Source organism: Myodes glareolus, chromosome 10 (genome assembly GCF_982192425.1).
Source record: "Myodes glareolus chromosome 10, mMyoGla1.1, whole genome shotgun sequence".
Taxonomy (NCBI): domain Eukaryota; kingdom Metazoa; phylum Chordata; class Mammalia; order Rodentia; family Cricetidae; genus Myodes; species Myodes glareolus.
The window spans coordinates 3,612,492-3,631,215 of NC_142035.1; the positions used below are offsets into that span (position 1 = coordinate 3,612,492).

Genomic DNA, 18,724 nt, shown 5'->3' on the forward strand with positions numbered 1-18,724 from the left:
GTAAAAACAAAAACAGAAAAAAACACAAAACACAAACCTAACAAACAAAAGCCCACAACTAGAGTAGGGGACTGTTAATTAGCTCACCTTCTCCCCCTGTACTGGAGCAGACTATTACTACAAATTTCTAGCCCAGCTAAACTTTTCTAATGTGGGTTTTGACAATGCAGACAAATAAAACCTTAAAGCTCTTCTTAAAGAAGGCACAAATTTTCATGTGGTTAGGATTTCCAGTAAGTTACTTCGAGGTTAAATATACTCAGTACTCCTTCAGAATTTTCAACTAACTTGAAAAAAAGAGTAACTAGGTTTTCAAGGCACAAACCTTTATATATTTGACAGAATCAACAGAGAACAAAGTTGGAATTTTCTTTCTTGTGTTTAGATTAGGATGGTTCAAAGGCTTTAAGAATTGACTTGTTTTTCACAGTCCCCAGGTATGCCTCATCCCAATCTCAAGAAAATGGAAGTCTGGGTTCATTTCCTGCAATAAGTAGTCATTTAATTAAAGAACAAAATTAACAGGAATCAAAATGTTGGAACTGTATTTTTTTTTGTTAGACATCATATAAAAAAGAGAAAGTATAGTACAGTAAATCACTCTATAACATGAACTTAGTTTTCAAATCATCAGGATAAAAATGTCTTTTCAACAAAATACTGAATGACACTGGGTCACATGTCCCTCGTGGTGGAGGCTGGGATGTGAGCCTGCACATGCATGTCGCCCGTCCTCCAGGGCACTGCAGAACTGTAGAACAAGGCTGAAGGCAAACACGTTTTCTTCTGGGAGAGTTACTCTGGGCCTTAAGTGACCCCAACAGTTCACACTCCTCAGACATCAGAGAAGGGAGTGTTGTCTTCTGGGTGGCTCCTCTGTAGGTGAGTGGTCAGGATTGCGCCTCTGTGGGATTCTGCTCTTCTCACAAACACAGCAGTTAGTCTTGAGGAAAGTTCCCTGATGAATGTTCTGTGTTGGTATCAAAAATTAAACACAAATTCTTCTCAGAAGAAAATCTCTATGGCCTGTGGAACCTAGAAATGATTTTAAAAATTAGATATCTCTAACAGTTAACAACCTTCCACAAACAGTTTTACCGCTCTTTGGAGTCTATCGGATGTACATGGAGGACCTGGAGGGGTTGTCGCTGAAGCTGAATGGCCTCCCAGAGCTCCCTCTGACTGCTGCCCTGTGTGAGAGCTGCCAGTGAGATTCTCAGCATACGCAGATTCTCTAGGACTCAGCCTGGGTGTCAGCAACTCGTGAAAATATCAATGCTTAATACGTCCAAGAAAATGACATGAGTCTCAAATATTGTGCTGACTTTGTGAAGTACTAAAATCTGAATTATTCCCTCACTTTCAGGTTTGGGGCTTAGTCTTTAAAGTCTTGTCATTGAAAAGCTATCAAAACTTACAGAAACAATGGTTAATGTCCACATACAAGATTGTCTATTTCTTTTAAATGAACACTAAAATATGTTTCAAAGGATTTTCTTTCCTAAACTTATGTTAAGAATAGTAACAAGTAGGCTAACCTGTTCAGTGTAAGAGGAAACTTTAAAACTTTTGTTTGTATAACTTTCTTTCCTTACAAGCCTGGCACAGTTTCATAGTTGTGGGCAAGTTTCATAGTTATTTTCTGTTCTGCAGCCATAGCCACAGTCAGCTTGCGGAGCAAATTGTCTAAATGAGTGTAGTGGCCACTTGGGATCCATCACTGCAACTGAAGGCAGTGAACAGTTGCTTTTCTTTTTCTATTTGGGGCTTGAGCATCCTTCAATCAAGAGGACAATGTGATTGTTACCGGCTGAGTTCTCATGCACCCATGAGTGCTGAGAAAGAGGCTTTGAAAGTGTGCCTAGCACCAGCAGGAAAGAAGTCTCCTTCCTGCTTCTTCTACGCAGTAGCGTGGGCATAAAGTGTGCTGTTCAGCTTGATGGGGAAGCTAGGCAGAGCTGGGCAGACCGCCCTACCCTGGCTGACTGCCATAAGCTCCGTGAAGGTAGGAGCTTCTTTTGTATAGGTCAGTGTCGCAGCCTCAGCACCCAAGTATGCTGCACATAGCCGACTGTCAAATGTGTGCTGAAGAAGTGAGTGAACTTTGTGGTTGGTGAGCAATGTTAGCATAAATATAGATAGAAGATAGGAAAATAGAGTGACTTCACAGCAATCTAGATGTGGATAACTAGAATTAAGTACCTAAGAAAAATTGAGGCTGAGACCAATTTTCTTAAACATAGAAGCTATTTACTGTCATATGTGTTATCATATGTACCCCTTCTTGCCACTAATCAGTTCTTAACAATGGTTTTCCAAGATTTTCCAAGGAGGTGCTGCGTATAAGGCTCCTTGTGGCTAGACGCCATGAAGTTCATACAACAGAAAGTTACCTTGTCAAGTGCTTGCTGGACGCGTGTACCTCCATTTCATTACTTTTATACTCATTTAATTCTTTACGAATTGCTGCCTGAAATTTAAAAAAGTATAGATTTTCAAGTTAACAAATTACTGTCTTTACATATTGTCGGCCATTGATCTATGCAGACACTGTGATCAATTATCAGAAAGGAATTAATTTGCTGTCTTGTAATGGGGCAGACAACCCTCCCCACACTAACAGATGAACCTCGCACAGATCTGGAGAACCAGAGACTAATAAGATCAGCCTTTGATCATCTTGCTGTTGGACTATCAGAAAACCCACACACCCCTGGAACTTTTTCCTTTTAAACAAGCGTGGCTGAACTGATAGAAGTTTGGTCTTCAGTGAGCAGGTGGGCAGAACCCTCCTGACCACCCCCATGCCCTGTCCTTAGGCTTTGGATTTTGAAGATGTATTTATTTCTGTGTATATAAGTACTCTCTCTGCATGTACACCTGCATGTTAGAAGATGCATCAGATGCCATTAAGATGGCTGTGAGCCACCATGTGGTTGCTGGGAATTGAACTCAGGACCTCTGGAAGAGCAGCCAGTGCTCCCAACCACTGAGCCATGTCTCCAGCCCCGTCACTGCAACCTTTGAGCATCTGTTTCTGCTTTGTGCTGTGGCAGAAGCAGAGTGGGCATCTGTTTCAGGGCCTCTAGTCTGTCCCCCCTGTTGCTTCCCTAAACACTATTCAGAGGAGCCCTTGTGGATCCAGTGAGATTAGGATCTGTTGGAGACACAGAAAACCTCTGAGGTGAGATGTTTTCCTATATTCAGAGAACACTGACTGCTAAAGACACTCCCCCCCTTGGATCATCTAAGTGTGTCCAACTCCAGGGTAAAAGCATTTCTCCAGGTTGATACAGTAACTGCATATTTCTAAGCATATTTAAGAACAAGCAAGTAATTCAGTGATTATATATTTTTATCTTCCAAACAAAGTATTCTGAAAGCTTGCTCTCTACTACTACTAGATGACAATCATTTGAGCAGAGGTAGTCACTTACACTGTGTGCTGGGGGCATTTCATTTCCTTTAGGCCATCCTTACAAAGTTTTGCAGTTCACACATCCATGGCACTTGGGAAATTCCGTTTCTCAGGGGAAATCCTTGCACGCTCTGAGATGCCCACCCATTGGCTGTGCCAGGTACCCCTTGCGTTGACAACCCCAAATGTCTTAATGACGCTGCCAAGTGTCCTTCAGAACAAAACTGTCTCCCAGATCAATCCTAAATTATCTTCATGGAATAACAGGGCAGAGGGCACAGTCTACCTAGTGTGGGTCACAGTATCTAAGATAGCCGCAGCCTGATTATAAGAGGTGCCACTGCCCTCCCCAACCACTGCAGGGGCACTGTACCTTGTCTGCTGCTGACAGTCTAGTCCAGGGTTTGTCTGCCCTCCTGTCATAGTCCTGTGCTCTTGCTACTTCCACATAGTCACTGAAACGGATCAGAATTTTTCTGTCTCTCAATTCATCAACAGTGGGTCTCTGATTCAGCTAAAATAAAAGATAATTATAGTTAGGCATCATATGTCACATTTGTTTTCTTGTAGAAAGCAGTATATAATCTACAAACAACTGTACTTGTGAGTTAGCATGAACACATTCCCTAATGCGATTTAAGAATGCATCATTTACCCTTGCCTAATCCCTCTCTTCCAGCACTTGCCTGTCCTGACAGAGCACACGGTCAAGGAGTGGTTGATAAATTGCACGTGGTCAGCAGTCTATAATGCTGACTACTACTCTCCTGAAGGGCTGGAAGGCTGTTCTGGTAGCTCCAAACTCAACCGCCTGGGTCAGCCAGATAGTGGAGGGAGCAATTTGGGAGGGAGACTTGGGCTGTGGTGTTGCTTCCTAGACAGTTATTGTAAATCAAGCTTGATGTCACACAGACCCTTAATACTGACATGTTCTGTAATCAGAGTACCAGGGCAGCTCAGGGTGACAAGTCTAAAAGCTATGTGGTTCTTAGTGTAAAAAAGATAATGTTCAGTTGCCTTCTAGCAGGGAATTAATAAGTGGTATTGGGTGATTGCCTTCCCAACTACTGCTGTTAGGGCCTCACCGCCTAGGTAGACACTGCTTTGGCCCCATGTTTTTGACAACTTGACCCCATGGTGCCCGGGAAAGCACGAAGTCATAGGATGCCTTGCACTCACCATCAAAATGCTGCACAAGCTCTCTCTAGTTCACATCTATTTATAAAATAAAATGCTTTGATCATAATTCTGTGCAGTTAGTTCTGTCCACTCTACATATGTTCAGGTCACCTTGGTAGAGGCAGTACCAGTTGTGGAACTGCCTCCATCAGATTGGCCCGTGAGTATGACTGTGTGGACATCTTCCTGATGACTGATATGGGAGGCCCGAGCCCACTGGAGGTGGTGCCACCCCTGAACAAGGGTCCCTGAGTTGTAGAAACTAATCCGAGCAAGCCAGAGAGCAGCATTTCTTCATGGTGTCTGCTTTAGCTCCTGCATCAGTTTCCCTCAGTGATGGACCATGACTAAACAAACCCTTCCCACATTGCTTTTGGCCATGGTGTTTAACACAGCAAAAGAAAGCAATCTAGAACAATACCTTTCTTGTTAATCTTTGCTTGATTTCTCTCCTTTCTTCCTGCTCTGTCTGATCATTCCTTTCTGTGAAGATTAAAACAGATAGAAGCAGGATAAGCATTTCTTGTTACACAAGCAACCACCAGGTTTCCTAGGGCCACTTTATAGATATCTGGGTTTGCAGTCATTTTCCTAAAAGCTGCTTAGGACATGCTGGCCCGAGCTGTCACACTCCTAGTTTGTTTTGTTCTTTTCTCTTTCATTTTTTTTTCTAGATAGGGTTTCTCTGTGTAGTGTTGGAGCCTGTGCTGGAATTCTTTCTGTAGACCAGGCTGGCCTCAAATTCAGAGATCTGCCTGCCTCTGACTCCCAAGTTCTGGGATTAAAGGTGAGCACCATCACTGCCTGACCATCCTTCCTCGTCTAATTTTCCTCTGCCCTATGCAGTAGAAGTCTATTGATGTTGCTTACTTCTGGGGAGCAACCGTCTGTTGATCTTCATTCCACTCAAATATATCTGTGTGTTTACGTCTAGGACCACAGGGAGCGTACAGTCCCGACAGCGCAATCGAGCATGTGCTCAGCTCTAAGCAGTCAGGTCTGTATCTGTCTTCCCATCTGACAAACGTGCACACCTTTCAGACAGCTAGCACAAAACATGAACTTCAGATTCTGGGTAACATAATATCAAATGTGAGCATACTCACAACTCAACTGCTTCTCCATTGTTGAAGCATAAATATTTGTCTATGACAGTACCTTCTAAGGAGACAAAGGCCCTCAGAATTGGCTTTGCCTCTTGAGTTGTGTTCATATTGGGAGCTAAAGATAGTACAGTATGTTGAAGTACTGTAGTACTGTAAGCCTGGCCCTTGGATACAGAGAGAAGAATGCAGTCCTATTTCTGGCATTCTTGGTTGCTAAATAAAGACTCAGGTCTCCAACCTTAACAGAACTGCTGCCTAGGAAATAGATCTCACCCACCAGCAAATCGAACAGCAGCACAGTCATGATTGGGGAAGGGAATCCTTGAAACCTACACCTAACATAATTTCACATTATCTGCATTTATTTAAATAGTACATTTCAAACACTCATGTATTGGAGCAACTGGGTATGTGGGTGTTTAATACATCTGAGTGTGATTTTCAATACTTTTTTTCTTTTAAAGCTATCTTAGACTAGAGCATTCTAGAGAGAAACACAATCATGTCATATGCTTGCTTCTCCAGCCATATGTGGTAATAGAAAATGCACTGTTGTAAGCTATAGTTACAAAGTAGTGAAACTACATGGAAGCCCTGAAAATGTATCAGACCAATCCTGAGAGGCTAGAACTATGGCATGGAAGCAGTTCTGATTTCTTACAAAGGCCCTGGGCAAACCCCAAGTATAGTCTCTTTGTGAGAAGACTGGGGAAAAGCAGGATTTCCCACTTCCCCTTCACTGTGAAAATGCCATCATTACCACCAAGGGTAGACACACAATTTGGAGAAGTCATTCCAGAACCTTGGACAGCTTTATGTGTATCTTCCATGGGTATCCAGGAATGTGTGATTATTCTAATGAGGTGACTAAGAACTTGGGCAGCCAGGAAAGGTGAGCCAGTATTCATGTGTTAAACTGCCACATTTCCCGGGCCTTAGCTGCTTCACTAGTAAAACGGGGACAACAGCACAGCTCTTAGATTTGTGGTAAGGATTAACCCAGTCATCATATTCGATTAGGCTACCAATACATGGAATTGTGAGTGTGTGTCAGATGCCTGATATATGTCTCCTCTTGAAGGAAAGAAAAGTTCAGTCACAAGTGGAAGCACAGGTAGTGTGCACAGCACAGGTAGTGTGCACAGCACAGGTAGTGTGCACAGCACAGGTAGTGTGCACAGCACAGGTAGTGTGCACAGCACAGGTAGTGTGCTCAGCTAGGTGTGCTACTCCCTTTTCCATATATGGTAGCCATATCTGTGCCTCAGAACAAAACAGAACCACACAAATCTAATAGTGGGCTCCTTAGATCCTCCCACTCACTTGACAAGGCTTCTGCGCTAAGGATAAATCCAGCTTGCCGCGAAGGCGCTGTGTTTACAATGTGTTGCCATGGCTATCATAAGGGAAATCCACTTCTGTGGGCTAAAGGTGAGTACTTTCAATTCCAGCTGCTTGCTAGCTCCACTCGCCAAACAGTCTATTTTTAAGACATCATTGTTTATTTCAGATCGTAACACAATTAGAAGCACAGGTGTGTGTGGGTGGGGGACCTGGTTACACACATAGACGAGAAGACACGGCTATGACCCGGGGCTTTCTTCCTGTGCCAGTAGCACACCTAGAGTATGGCATGTCCTAAATCTGGAACTTCCCTTGTCCAAATCTAGACCACAGCTTTCGATAATCACCAATGACAAAAGAATATCAAACATTTGATGGTTAAAATGGTTTGAGTCCTGCTGACCGGATCAAGCATGGCATCTTCCACAGTCTAGGCAACATGATATAGCGCTCACTACGTAAGTTTAAAGAATCAACTCCTAATCTTACAGGTTTTCCCCCAGCAGTCTCAAAGTGAGGGGACAGCTTTAAGGCTGAAGGCAGTACCGAGGCAAAGACGTGAGAAGAATGGGTGGAGTTGCACATGCAGATCAAGGCTCTGTCGCCTCTGGTAGTACCAGGTCAGCCTTGGTACTGTTACAGCCTCTGGTAGTACCAGGTCAGCCTTGGTACTGTGACAGCCTCTGGTAGTACCAGGTCAGCCTTGGTATGGTTACAGCCTCTGGTAGTACCAGGTCAGCCTTGGTACTGTGACAGCCTCTGGTAGTACCAGGTCAGCCTTGGTATGGTTACAGCCTCTGGTAGTACCAGGTCAGCCTTGGTATGGTTACAGCCTCTGGTAGTACCAGGTCAGCCTTGGTGTGGTTACATCTCTGAAAACGGTGTTCACAAAGAACATGCAGCAAGAGGAAGACTTGAGTCATGCCATGGAATGGACCCAAAGACAACACACACTGTAGAAAATACTTCCAAGATGAGTCTGCCAGGTCAGCACTACTCAGGGCACACCTTGGGAGGGTTTGACTACCTTCCATCACCAAAGACACGAACCTTACATACAGTGGACAGTGTTGCTAGACAGCTGTGTCCAGCACATTACAATCACATACCTAACTAGACTGGAACCCAAAGTTGTGAGCCACAGAAGTTTCCCTGCTCACGTGAGCTGTCATTTATTTCTCCTAGGAGGAACAAGTGAGGGGTGTGCCATACTCTGGTACAACTCCTGACTGGGTCTGTGATTTCTAGTGCCAATAGGACCCCCACTGCAAACTCCCTAGAAGCTCTGCTTGGTACCCAACATGCACAGGGTTAATGACTTGTTTCCCGGGATCTACAGAACCATCTGATAAACTTGAAAATAAGAACATGTTTAATTATTTTAGGATAGAGCTATTTTTATTTCATTTTAGAAGGAGCTTTCTGAACCTTTCTTTCAGAATCGCTTAGCTACTCAGATTTTAGCAAACCCAGCATGTTCAGCCTGCAGAGCTGGGCTGGGCTACGAGAGCTCAGATTCCTGCAGCAGCCTCAGCACACGCGAGGGAAACCTCTAGGGGAACACCCGCTACTCACGTTTCAGGATATTCCTTCTCTCCAGCTCCTCCACGGCTGGTCTCTGGCTCAGCCTTCTGCGGAAAAACACCAGGATTATGTTTTGCACCATGGTGGCACCTGGAAGTTCTAGCCAGGGTCTGTGCAGCGAGAGGCACCTGGCATACACTCCTGAAGTTCAAGATCACCTTCCGAAAGGGAGAAGAGCGTGGACCACTGGAGCCTCTTGCTGGCAAAATCAAGTCAGATTTCCATGTGGGAGGGAAAGCCGGTTCACAGAGCCCGTGCTGAGGATGTCCTTGCTCCGCTCCACACCATCACCTGCCCCCCGCCTGGTGTTCAGTTCACCCAGCCACATGCATGTTTAAGCAGTGCAGAGATTCATTCAGGAAAGTCTCCCTGCCCACTAGCTTATGGAGAGGCAGGCAGCACCACGGCTGGGCTTCAGGTTTCTGACTGCAGCCATGCCCCCAGATCCTGGCTTCCAGGCATCAGCTCCATCCTCCATCCTCAGCACGAGGAGATCAGCCCAGGAATCCAGCCACCTGCCTACTAGGCTGAGAGGGAGCCTCCTCTGCTCTGCCCCACCCAGGGGGAGTGTCTAGGGCCAGCTGAGGGGCCTTGCCTCCTGTCAGTGAGCACACAGCGCTAACACCAATGACAGCTGGGGATCTCCCAGCTAACTAGGAAAGGAGCCGCCCACACATGCGCCTCCCGCCTCCCTTTCTCCCTCTAGCAGCCCAGATGAGTGTGCCAGTGTGCTGTGTGGAGACAAATTACTATTTCCTTTTCAGATGGTCTCTGGCTTGGGGAGTTGGAGGACGCAGCCCAAAAAATAAAACATCAAAACCGCACAAAACATAAACAAAGGGTTTGTCAGGAGAGGGAGGAATAATTAGACAAAAGTCAATGCCAAGCTCCAATTACTTTTATCTAAAATAATGGCCTTGGGTTTGAGTCAGAAGCCTTCCTACTTCCGGATCCTCAGCCACTGTAGAGAGGCATCAGGGCCAAGGCCCCAAATGCTCAGAATTGGGAACTATAATATTTTGCTGCTGTGAAAATGCTGTCTCCAGAACTGTGTATCTATTTATAACCCCTGTCCCAGCACAAAGACCAGGGCGTGGTATGTCTGCTCCATGCCTCCCTCCACACTGGAACAGAGTTTGCTTTAGGCTCACCCAGAGTTTTGTCTGCCAGCTCTTGCAGGGTAGGGGGTGGCCTCCACCCTATTCCTAATGTTTCCTGAGATTTGAACCTGGACCCTGACAACTTCTGTCTGACAACCAGAGCCAGGAGTCTCCCCATCTGTCCTAGGTAATACCTGCCAAACCTGGCCCCTGCTCCCTGCTGCTGTGGCAGTAAACCTTCTCAAATGACCCTAGACTACCAGCTACACATCAGACACTGTTCCAAGTCCCCTGAACACACTGCTGAGTCTGGAAGATTTGGGGGAGCTTGCTGTCCAGAGGGAAAGACAGATGGACAAGAAATAAATCACCAGCCATTTTACAGTGGCCTGCACACCGAATAGATGTGAGGGATAAGGAGCTGAGCAGGGCAGGGGAATCTGGGGAAGGCGCAGTTGCACTGAGCTCCTGGTGACAAGAAAGGGCCTAACGACTAAGGGAAGAAGGAGAGGCCACACAACAACCTGCTGCAGTTAAGCCTACGAGGTCCTGGAGGACATACTATGTCAGTAGACTTGACCTTGATGGTTCTGGGGCTAGAGAACGACATAAGGTGTTCCCCTTCCTGGCATGAAGCCCTCCATTGGCAGGGGTTGTTCCGGTGGCTATAGCACCACAGGCAATATGACAGGGCAGCAGAGGGTGGGCTTTGGAAGAGGGAAGACATACCCTGATGGTCAGAGCTTGCCATTTTCTATCTCAGTATCTGCAGGCAGGGCACTTGGCTTTTCTGAGCCTTACTTCTCACATGCAAGGAGAACTAAACAGATCTTTAAAGGGTTGTATACACTCAGCCAATGAAAACGCTGTTTCCTAACAATTGCTTGGAATTAAGAAATCTCAAGAGTTTACACACCTCAAAGGCTACTGGACCCAAGGGTTTTATTACCCCTGTGAAATTAGGATTCGGGCATCAATGCACACTTTCAGAAAAGCAATCCTAACGGTGCAGCGCTGTTCTTTGATATCTGATTATTCTTGTTATCTGTGTGAAGTGGTCACCTGCGTCAGGCACTTCCTCCTAGCTCCAAATGCCATTCTTCAAGTTTGCTACCCAGCAGAAGACAAGCAGAGACCATAGAGAAATGGTGCATTGACCTGGGCCTGGAAACAGCTGAACTGCCCAGTCTCTCCCCCTCCTTACCTGTGTCCAGGACTCTATCCACTGTGGGCCACCACACGACGGCAGCTGAGCTACCATGAAGCCCCTTGGCTGGCTAGTCTGAGTATCTCACAGGACTGGGTAAGACACAAATCAAGCCAAAGGTGGGAGGTGGGACTCTTCCTTCTCACAGTGCTGTCCAAATGAGGTACTATGAAAAACCTCAGCCCTAGGTTAGGTGAATACAGCTAGTACGAGCAGCCCATCACATTGCTGTGAACACTGTCACCATTGTACAACCTCAGGTTAGCCTCTCAACAAACCAATGTTTATGAATTAGATGGAGGTTTTTTCAAAAAAAAAAAACTGACATAAACTCCCCACTCCAAGTACAAAACCCTCGAATGAGATGGTTCACAGAGATGTCTGACCACCTGAGCTTTAGCTCAGGAAACAGGGCCTGCACCTGAGTTAATGAGGTATTGCCCCTTCCTCCACCCCAACCCCAGCATCTGAAACCAGAACAATAGGAGAGCCGGACTCCGGCTAGTTCTGCTTGTGGCAGATGGGAATCAAGTCAGACATCTGGTCTCAAGTCAGGTCACAGGAGCCCTCAGATCAGGAACCAGAACCCACAGCTGGATCCAAAGCAGAGAGGACCACAGTGGATAGACAGTGGGCAGCGGATGGCAGGAACAGCCAAGCCTGACCTCAGGACAGGTGGTTAGGCTGAGGGTGTTGGGAAGTGAGGCGTACAGGCACTGACTGCTAACGCAGTGACCACTTAGGCCAGGGGGACGTGGACATTTTGTGGGCAGAACCAGAGCCTGGGAAAGGAGGTTTGGGCCCAAGGGAAACCTCATGTTCTTAGAACTCCCTGAGAGTGGACTCGGTGTGCCTTACTGCCAGTGAGCCCAGAGAGACAGCAACAGGTGTTGGTGAAGGATGAACAGAATGGCGCTGGGTGTTCTCCCATTCCCTGGACTGTAACATCCAGTCTGGACAGTGCGACCACCTTAGTGCCATCATCTGAGGGACAAGGAGCCAGGAAACAGTAAGAAAGTGCACCAGCAGAAGTGCTCTGGGAGCCAAGGAGGCCAGGAGCACAGAGAAGTGGGATGCCTGGCTCATGGTTCTCATTCGACTGCTCTGCCGTGGTTTGGTAACAATGACTTACCACCTACAGCTGAGTTCCCACAGTAAGGCTTGATGTGGTTGGCAAGGGCAGCACCACAGGGCAGAAGTACCCGCAAGGAGAGAGGCATCCTGACACAATAGCATCTAGTATGCATGGGAGGGAGTGTCTGAAGGCTGGAGGAAAGAGTGTGGGCTGGGCTTTCCTCACCCACTGCCAGATGCAGGACAGGTCCCAGGAGAGCTCATAGGACAGTGGCTTTCTGCAGCTATCAACTTGAAAATCACCTAAAGCCCTGACATGTGCTGTGAATCCAATCAGGAATGGGCAGAGGGATAAGATGGTGAACTGGACTGTGGAGATAGAGGCGGCCAACACACTGTGTGGAATGCCCAGTTGGGTACTGAAGATTTGTAAAGGGGGTGTCTGTATCTTCACATTCCTGTCTGTGGGAGGCTGACAAGTTTCACTCCACTGGGTCAGCACTTGGAGTCAGGGCACTGACTTCCGAAAACCAGACGACTCTGCCCAGCCTGGGCTGTGCTGGCTGAGCTCCTGCCTCGCCCACTTACAGGGCTGAGAGGATCAGCACAGACTGAGTGCAGGTAGACATCAGCATTATGATATCTGTCCACTGCTGTGTGCTGCCTCCCATAGGGCTGGTACCATAGAAAGGACTCCAGTATCAGACGCTCGGGGCCTCTCCCTTAGACAGACCCTTCATCAGATACTCCTATCCTCTCTTGCATCCACCTATTCACCTCTCTCTTCCATCACAGATCCACATCCCTGCTCCATCACACTCACCCTCCTCCCTCTCTCTCTCTCTCCCATTATTTCCATGCCTGTGGGGCAAAAGGCACCTGTGGCTAGCGTTCATGCTGCTTTCCTACACCCCTGCCAAGCATCCAGGTGCTGGGTACTCTCCGATGGGTACCTGTAGTCCAGCCTGCTGCTCACCTTGAGCTTTGGAACCTACAGCGCATCTGCTGAGAGCCACTGTCCCCTCTCCAGGTGCTCTTCCCCTCTCCTGTCATCCCCTAGACACAGGAGCTGAGGTGGCTCCTGACGTTGTAGAAAGAACACAGAAAGGGGGCTACAAAGTGATCTGTGCATGATGACTTGAGGCTCCAAGGACAAAAATCCAGAGGCACCCAAGAGTCAGGGAGAGAACTTTCCTCTCTTTCTTTTCATCTTGTTCATGATGACCGCAGTCCTCAGGAAGCCGTCATGAATGCACAAAGGCCACACGACGTGCAGGCTGACTTGCTGCTTTGTGCACCACTCTAAGATTCCACTCTTCTCCCAGATCAGCTGCCCAGCGTCTGGGGTGTCCAGGAGTGCTCCCTAAGACTCCCCAGGCCACACGCTGGGATAGTTGCACTGCCCAGCAGCACTAGACTGGAGATTGCCCTGACTCCAGTCAGCAAAGGTCTTCAGCAAGGATGGATCATTCCTGTGTCCAGTTCTGCAGCCTGGAAGTGAGGGGTCTCAGCCTGTTTCTACACAATGGCTGTGATCACTGAGATGTGCAGTGTGTATCCGCTCCCTCTGGGGGCCTCTGGCCCTGCCTAGGGTCTCCCATTTGTCTGGCCCCAGACTAAGCCAGAGATAAATGCTGCCACAGGCCTCTACTAATAGACTGAGCAGGGGCTCTGCTCATATTTAGTGGGATGCTGGGACGAAAACCAAAGAACTGTCCAAGATGGCCTTGATGTGGGCCAGACAGGGCTTAGCTACACTGGGGAGCGGCAGCTGATTGAATTAGAACAGGGCAGCGCTGGGAGCTGCCGGAGGAGAGGCACCGTCTGGTTGCCACTTCTGGTCCCATAGCAACGCTCTTGGGGACTGATGCCCCCATGAGCAGCACACCTAGGAGCAGCCCATAATAGTCAAGATGGAGAATCATCTGTGGTCGCCACTGGCGACAGAGAAAATGTGGGCTGCAGAGAAGGCTCACTCAGTCAAGTGCTTGCTACAGAACGAAAGGACTTGAGTTTGACCCCCAGCCCCCAGATACTGTGATCAGTAGATGCCCATAATATCAGCCCTGGGGAGGGGGCAACATGCGGGTCCCCAGCATACTTGGTGGACTTCAAGCCAAGGTGATGAATGGCATTTCTAAACATGGCATCTGAGGTTGCCTTCTGACCTGCACACACGTGAACACACACACACACACACACACACACACACACACCCTAAAGAAAATCTAAAGTAAATATGTACATAATCAAATACTATATATTCCCCTTAGGAAAAAAAAATCAAAAAATCAAAATCCTGTAGTTCCTGGCAACATGGAAGGATCTGGAGATAATTATGTTTCCTTAATAAGGCAAACACAGAAAGATAGACACCCTGGTTTTACTCAGATGTGCAAGCCACAACATCTGAGCTCCCAGAACTACCGAGCAGAGACAGGAGAGATTGCTGCCTGGGGACAAAGCCACAGCCGTCACGACAGAGCAAACACGCGTGCCCTATCCCTCCACAGTTGGCAACGGTGACAACACCATTTGTATATATCATGTATAATTCAAAATCCCTACGAGAGAAGCTCTGAGTGCTCCCCCACACACACAGACACACACACAGACACAAACACATGCACACGCGCACGCACACACACACACACACACACACACACACACATACACACACACACACGTGTTGGAGATGACAGCTGGTAGCCCAGGAATCCCAGGGTTGTCTAATGTACAACATCTCCATGTTTCAAACTCTCAGAATGTACAGCTGTTGTGTGCCAATGAAACCCCCCACAAGGTATGTCACCAATCCAAAAAACAAGAAATTAGATTTTGTGTGCAAAGAAGGCTTGATGCTTTTCTTACTATAACACATTCCATGTCATTATATGTAAACACTGTGTATGTAAGGATGATGAGAACCTTCCTCTGAAAACAGGACAAGCCTCTGAGATGACTCTGTGACACGGGGCCTTGTGTGCACCCTACCTATGGCAGCACAGGCCCAGCCAGGAGGCTTGGCTTCAGACCCCACCACAGTCAACCCAGGAGGAGCCCTGATCTTCTCTGAGCCTCGTTGCTCCTCCTCGCAGCGGGGTCTTCGGGTATCAGGAGGACCTGGGAGGCCACGCAGAGAGCACTCAGCACACACTGCCTGATACCTCTCTCGACTGCAGCCATGCTCCTACGTGTCCTTCCTCCCCCAAATGGTTCCCTGGTGTACTGTCCCCAGATTACTGTGTTCAAGCCTCAATCTACCCTGTGATTCTAATTCATAGATGGCCTGTCCCTATCTGGGCAATGGCCTCGCGTCACCTCGCTCTAAGCTCTCTGAGTATCCACAGCTCGTATAAACTTGCAGCCTCTGTTACTCCTGCCATCCTCCTCTATGAGAGGCGTCTTGATTCGAGGCAGAGACAGATGTGAATGCTTTCAAACCTGACTCTAGACCTACAACATTGGTAAGGTACCCGATCCCTCTGACATTTCGTTTTCCTTCTGAACACGCATGTCTCGGGTTCCCCATAAGGGCCGACTGAAACACAGAAGCATGAGGCAGCATGCACCAGGCCCTTAGAGGACAGCAGCCTCCAAGTCCTCCTTGGCACAAGGTCTCAGCTACCTGATGCCCCCGGTTAGGCGACTACAGCGCCACAGGAAATTTCGAGCCGCTCAACCCATAGTGGGTCTGGCTTAAGAAGGGATTCACACTGACAGCTCTACAAGCATTGTTTCAATGCCATCCTAACCTAGACCCCACTCAGAGTCTCACCAGGTCAACCAACACTGAGAGACTCCTTCCAGAAGAGGCAGGTGCCGCCTAGAGACAGGCCGCAGTTGGGGAGCAGACGGTGCTGTACCCACAGATCCTGCGGCTATTTTGGCAGGCGATCCTGCCCCATAGCTAGCCCTGAGTCACTATGAAACTGGGATTCCCCAGTGAAGGGGTGCCAGCATTACCATTTAGATCCAGAACCAGGCAAGGGGAAAGTACTTTTCACTACCGCCTGCTACCATCAAAGGTGGCAGAGCATGGGCCCTGATTACAAACTGCTGGGTGACAGGAGTACACCTAGAGACTGGGGGTCAAGGGCAGAGCAGTCTTCTCCAGAGACTTCCAGGAGAACAGGCCCACATGGCAAGAGCAAGCCGCCAGGAGAAGAATGGGACTGAGCACCCAATAGAGGCTCCAGCCAGCTTCAGACCTAGAGAGGAAAGAGGACCCACATTGGAATCATACCCCATCTGAGCAGTGGATTCTCCACTCACTGAAGGCTTACCTGGGGAGATGCCAGATGCTACCATCACCACCACCACCACACACACACACACACACACACACACACACACACACATACACACCTAGGACAATCCTGGCACAGCAGCTACCTGCCCAGCTTTCTGTACACAAGGGTGGCTGGGGACCCAAGGCCTCCATTACCACGTCCAAAGCCAACCTGTTCTCCTGCCAGCCCAATACCTATGGCTTGTACAACCCACTTCCCCATTTTAGAGTTGGTTCCCACCCAGTAACCTTCGCCTTCTAATTGTACTCACTCCCAACACCCCAGGGGTCTCCACATTTGACCATACTGACAACCATCCAGAGTCCTCTTTCCCTTCAGCCCACCATAGGCTGGCCTTCATAAAACCCCATGACGAACTCAATCCAGCTGTCTCTAGCAAGGCTGGACAGTCCACGGTGATTCCTGCATCACTTTCGGCTCCTGCTCTGTGCCCTGTGCCCTGTGCTATGGAACATGACAAGCAACAGCTTCAAATGGGCTCCTGGTGCCAGGGTGCCCTCCCCAAATGAGGGTCCCCAACCCTACTAGACCTACATCCCCTTTGCACAACATAGATCACCACCCAGCTTCACCTCTACTCAACCTTCACACTTACTTCAGAGCATATCAGGGGCTAGAGAAATAGCTCGGTAGGTAAGGCTCTCATGGAAACATGAGAGACCCGAGTTCTGATCTCTAACACCCACTTTAAAAAGTCACATAGATTAGTCAGACAAATAATACCAAAGTGGGCAAACGTTTTGACAAGTGGTGTAGGGTAAAAGGGACAACTGGAGCAGGAAACTGACCAATCACTGACCACCCTGACTCTGAACCCAGAGTCCGAGAGAGAAACACACCCTGGATTTGAGACCTGGGCCAGGGAGAGAAACATCTTTATCCCAGAACTCAGGACTAAAGGCATGTTATGTGCCCTGGCTCTAAAACTAGTGTCAAAGAAACACCCTTTGTTCCCAGAATCAGAGCCACTGAAAGAAATATGCCCTGCTCCTAAGATTAGAGTCAAAAAGTTAAGAAGGACCAGTAAAAGAAACATAGTTTGGCCATGAAGTCAGAGCCATCTTGGTCCCTGACCAGTTAAACTGACCAATCCCTGAGCAGGGAAAAGCTAACCAATCCCCCGTCTTCCTGGGTAAACTCTGCCCCTAAGAAGCCCTGTATAAGTCTCTCCACCCCTTCAGTTAAGAGCTACCAAAAACCCTCCCTGGCAGAGGCAGTCACTCTCCTGGATTCCTCCTTCCCAAATAAATCGCTTTCTCAAAAGAGTCTTGGGTGAGGATCTTTATTCACTGGCGCAGAGCAGAAGAACCCGATAGAGACATCCCATAGGGGACTGAGCTGAAAAACCTTGCTGAGATGCTCCCTAGGGGGCATCAGCAAGGAAGAGCAGAACAGAAGAATCTTTCTAGGACCCCATAAGGGGCTGAGCAAGGCCAGTGGAGGAAAAGTAACTTTTCAAGGGAGCAGGAGGAGATTGCTACATTTCTGCAGGGGCCTTCAGCAGAGTGTTAGCAGACTGGGCCGAAGAAGAAGCAGATAGCTCTGCTAGGATGCTCCTATAAGGAAACAGCAGAATTCGGCTATGGCGGCTCTCCCGGAGAAGAGCAGGATCCCTATATCCTGTGGGGAGATCATCCCCCACCGCACCCTAGCTTCAGGTAGCCCGGCTTCCCCATAGTCAGGACACCTTTTCCCCAGGGCTGAGCTGTCCTATTGTGGTTCCACCCCTCCAGAGCTGTCCCATTGTGGTTCCACCCCTCCAGAGCTGTCCTATTGCGGCTCTACCCCTCCAAAGCTGTCCTATTGTGGCTCTACCCCTCCAGAGCTGTCCTATTGCTGCTCTAAGTATATCATGACTTCCCGATAAGTCAGGATACCCTTACAACACTAGTGTAACACAGTCCCCTACAAGAAGTTCATAAAAATACAGATGGCTGCTAAGTGCATAAAATGAGCAATTTTATGCACAATATATAAGACAACAACAACAAAGAACAGGTCATAGCCTCTCATGCCTGTAATAACACCATTTGGGAGGTCTGAGGCTTGCTGGCCAGCCAGCCAAGCTGAGTCAGTGAGCTCTGAATCCAGTGTGAAACCCCGCCTCAAAGAAACAAATTGGCAAGAGTTTGAGGAAGGCACCATAGATTGATCTCTATCCTCCACACGCATGCACGAGCACACGCGCACACACGCACCAATGTAATCATCATTTCAGAATATGAGGGGAGAAAAGAGAAGTTAAGTTTCCATAAAATAGCATCTATTTCATGCAGGCGCTCAGACACGACCTCATTAGGAGACAGGGCGAGAACTGCATTGTTCCACCTACACAGTCATCAGGATGACATCAGTGGCTAATGCACCAGGCCCCACGGGATGCCATCGCATCACAGGGC

General features: G+C 48.1%; 1 protein-coding gene across 5 annotated transcripts in view; it reads right to left on the reverse strand.

Annotated features, from left to right (window-relative positions):
• Positions 1-309: 309 nt before the first annotated feature.
• Phactr3 (phosphatase and actin regulator 3) overlaps positions 310-18,724 on the reverse strand; it is a 212,352-nt gene continuing 193,937 nt past the window's right edge. For all 5 annotated transcript variants that reach the window (XM_087910920.1, XM_087910919.1, XM_087910918.1 and 2 more), the window contains exons 9-13: positions 8,623-8,678; positions 5,019-5,080; positions 3,792-3,932; positions 2,394-2,470; positions 310-1,035 (exon numbers count right to left, since the gene is read on the reverse strand). In XM_087910920.1, coding sequence (XP_087767046.1) covers positions 1,020-1,035; positions 2,394-2,470; positions 3,792-3,932; positions 5,019-5,080; positions 8,623-8,678 — 352 coding nt within the window. In that variant the 3' untranslated portion in view covers positions 310-1,019. The remainder of the gene's footprint in view (positions 1,036-2,393; positions 2,471-3,791; positions 3,933-5,018; positions 5,081-8,622; positions 8,679-18,724) is intronic.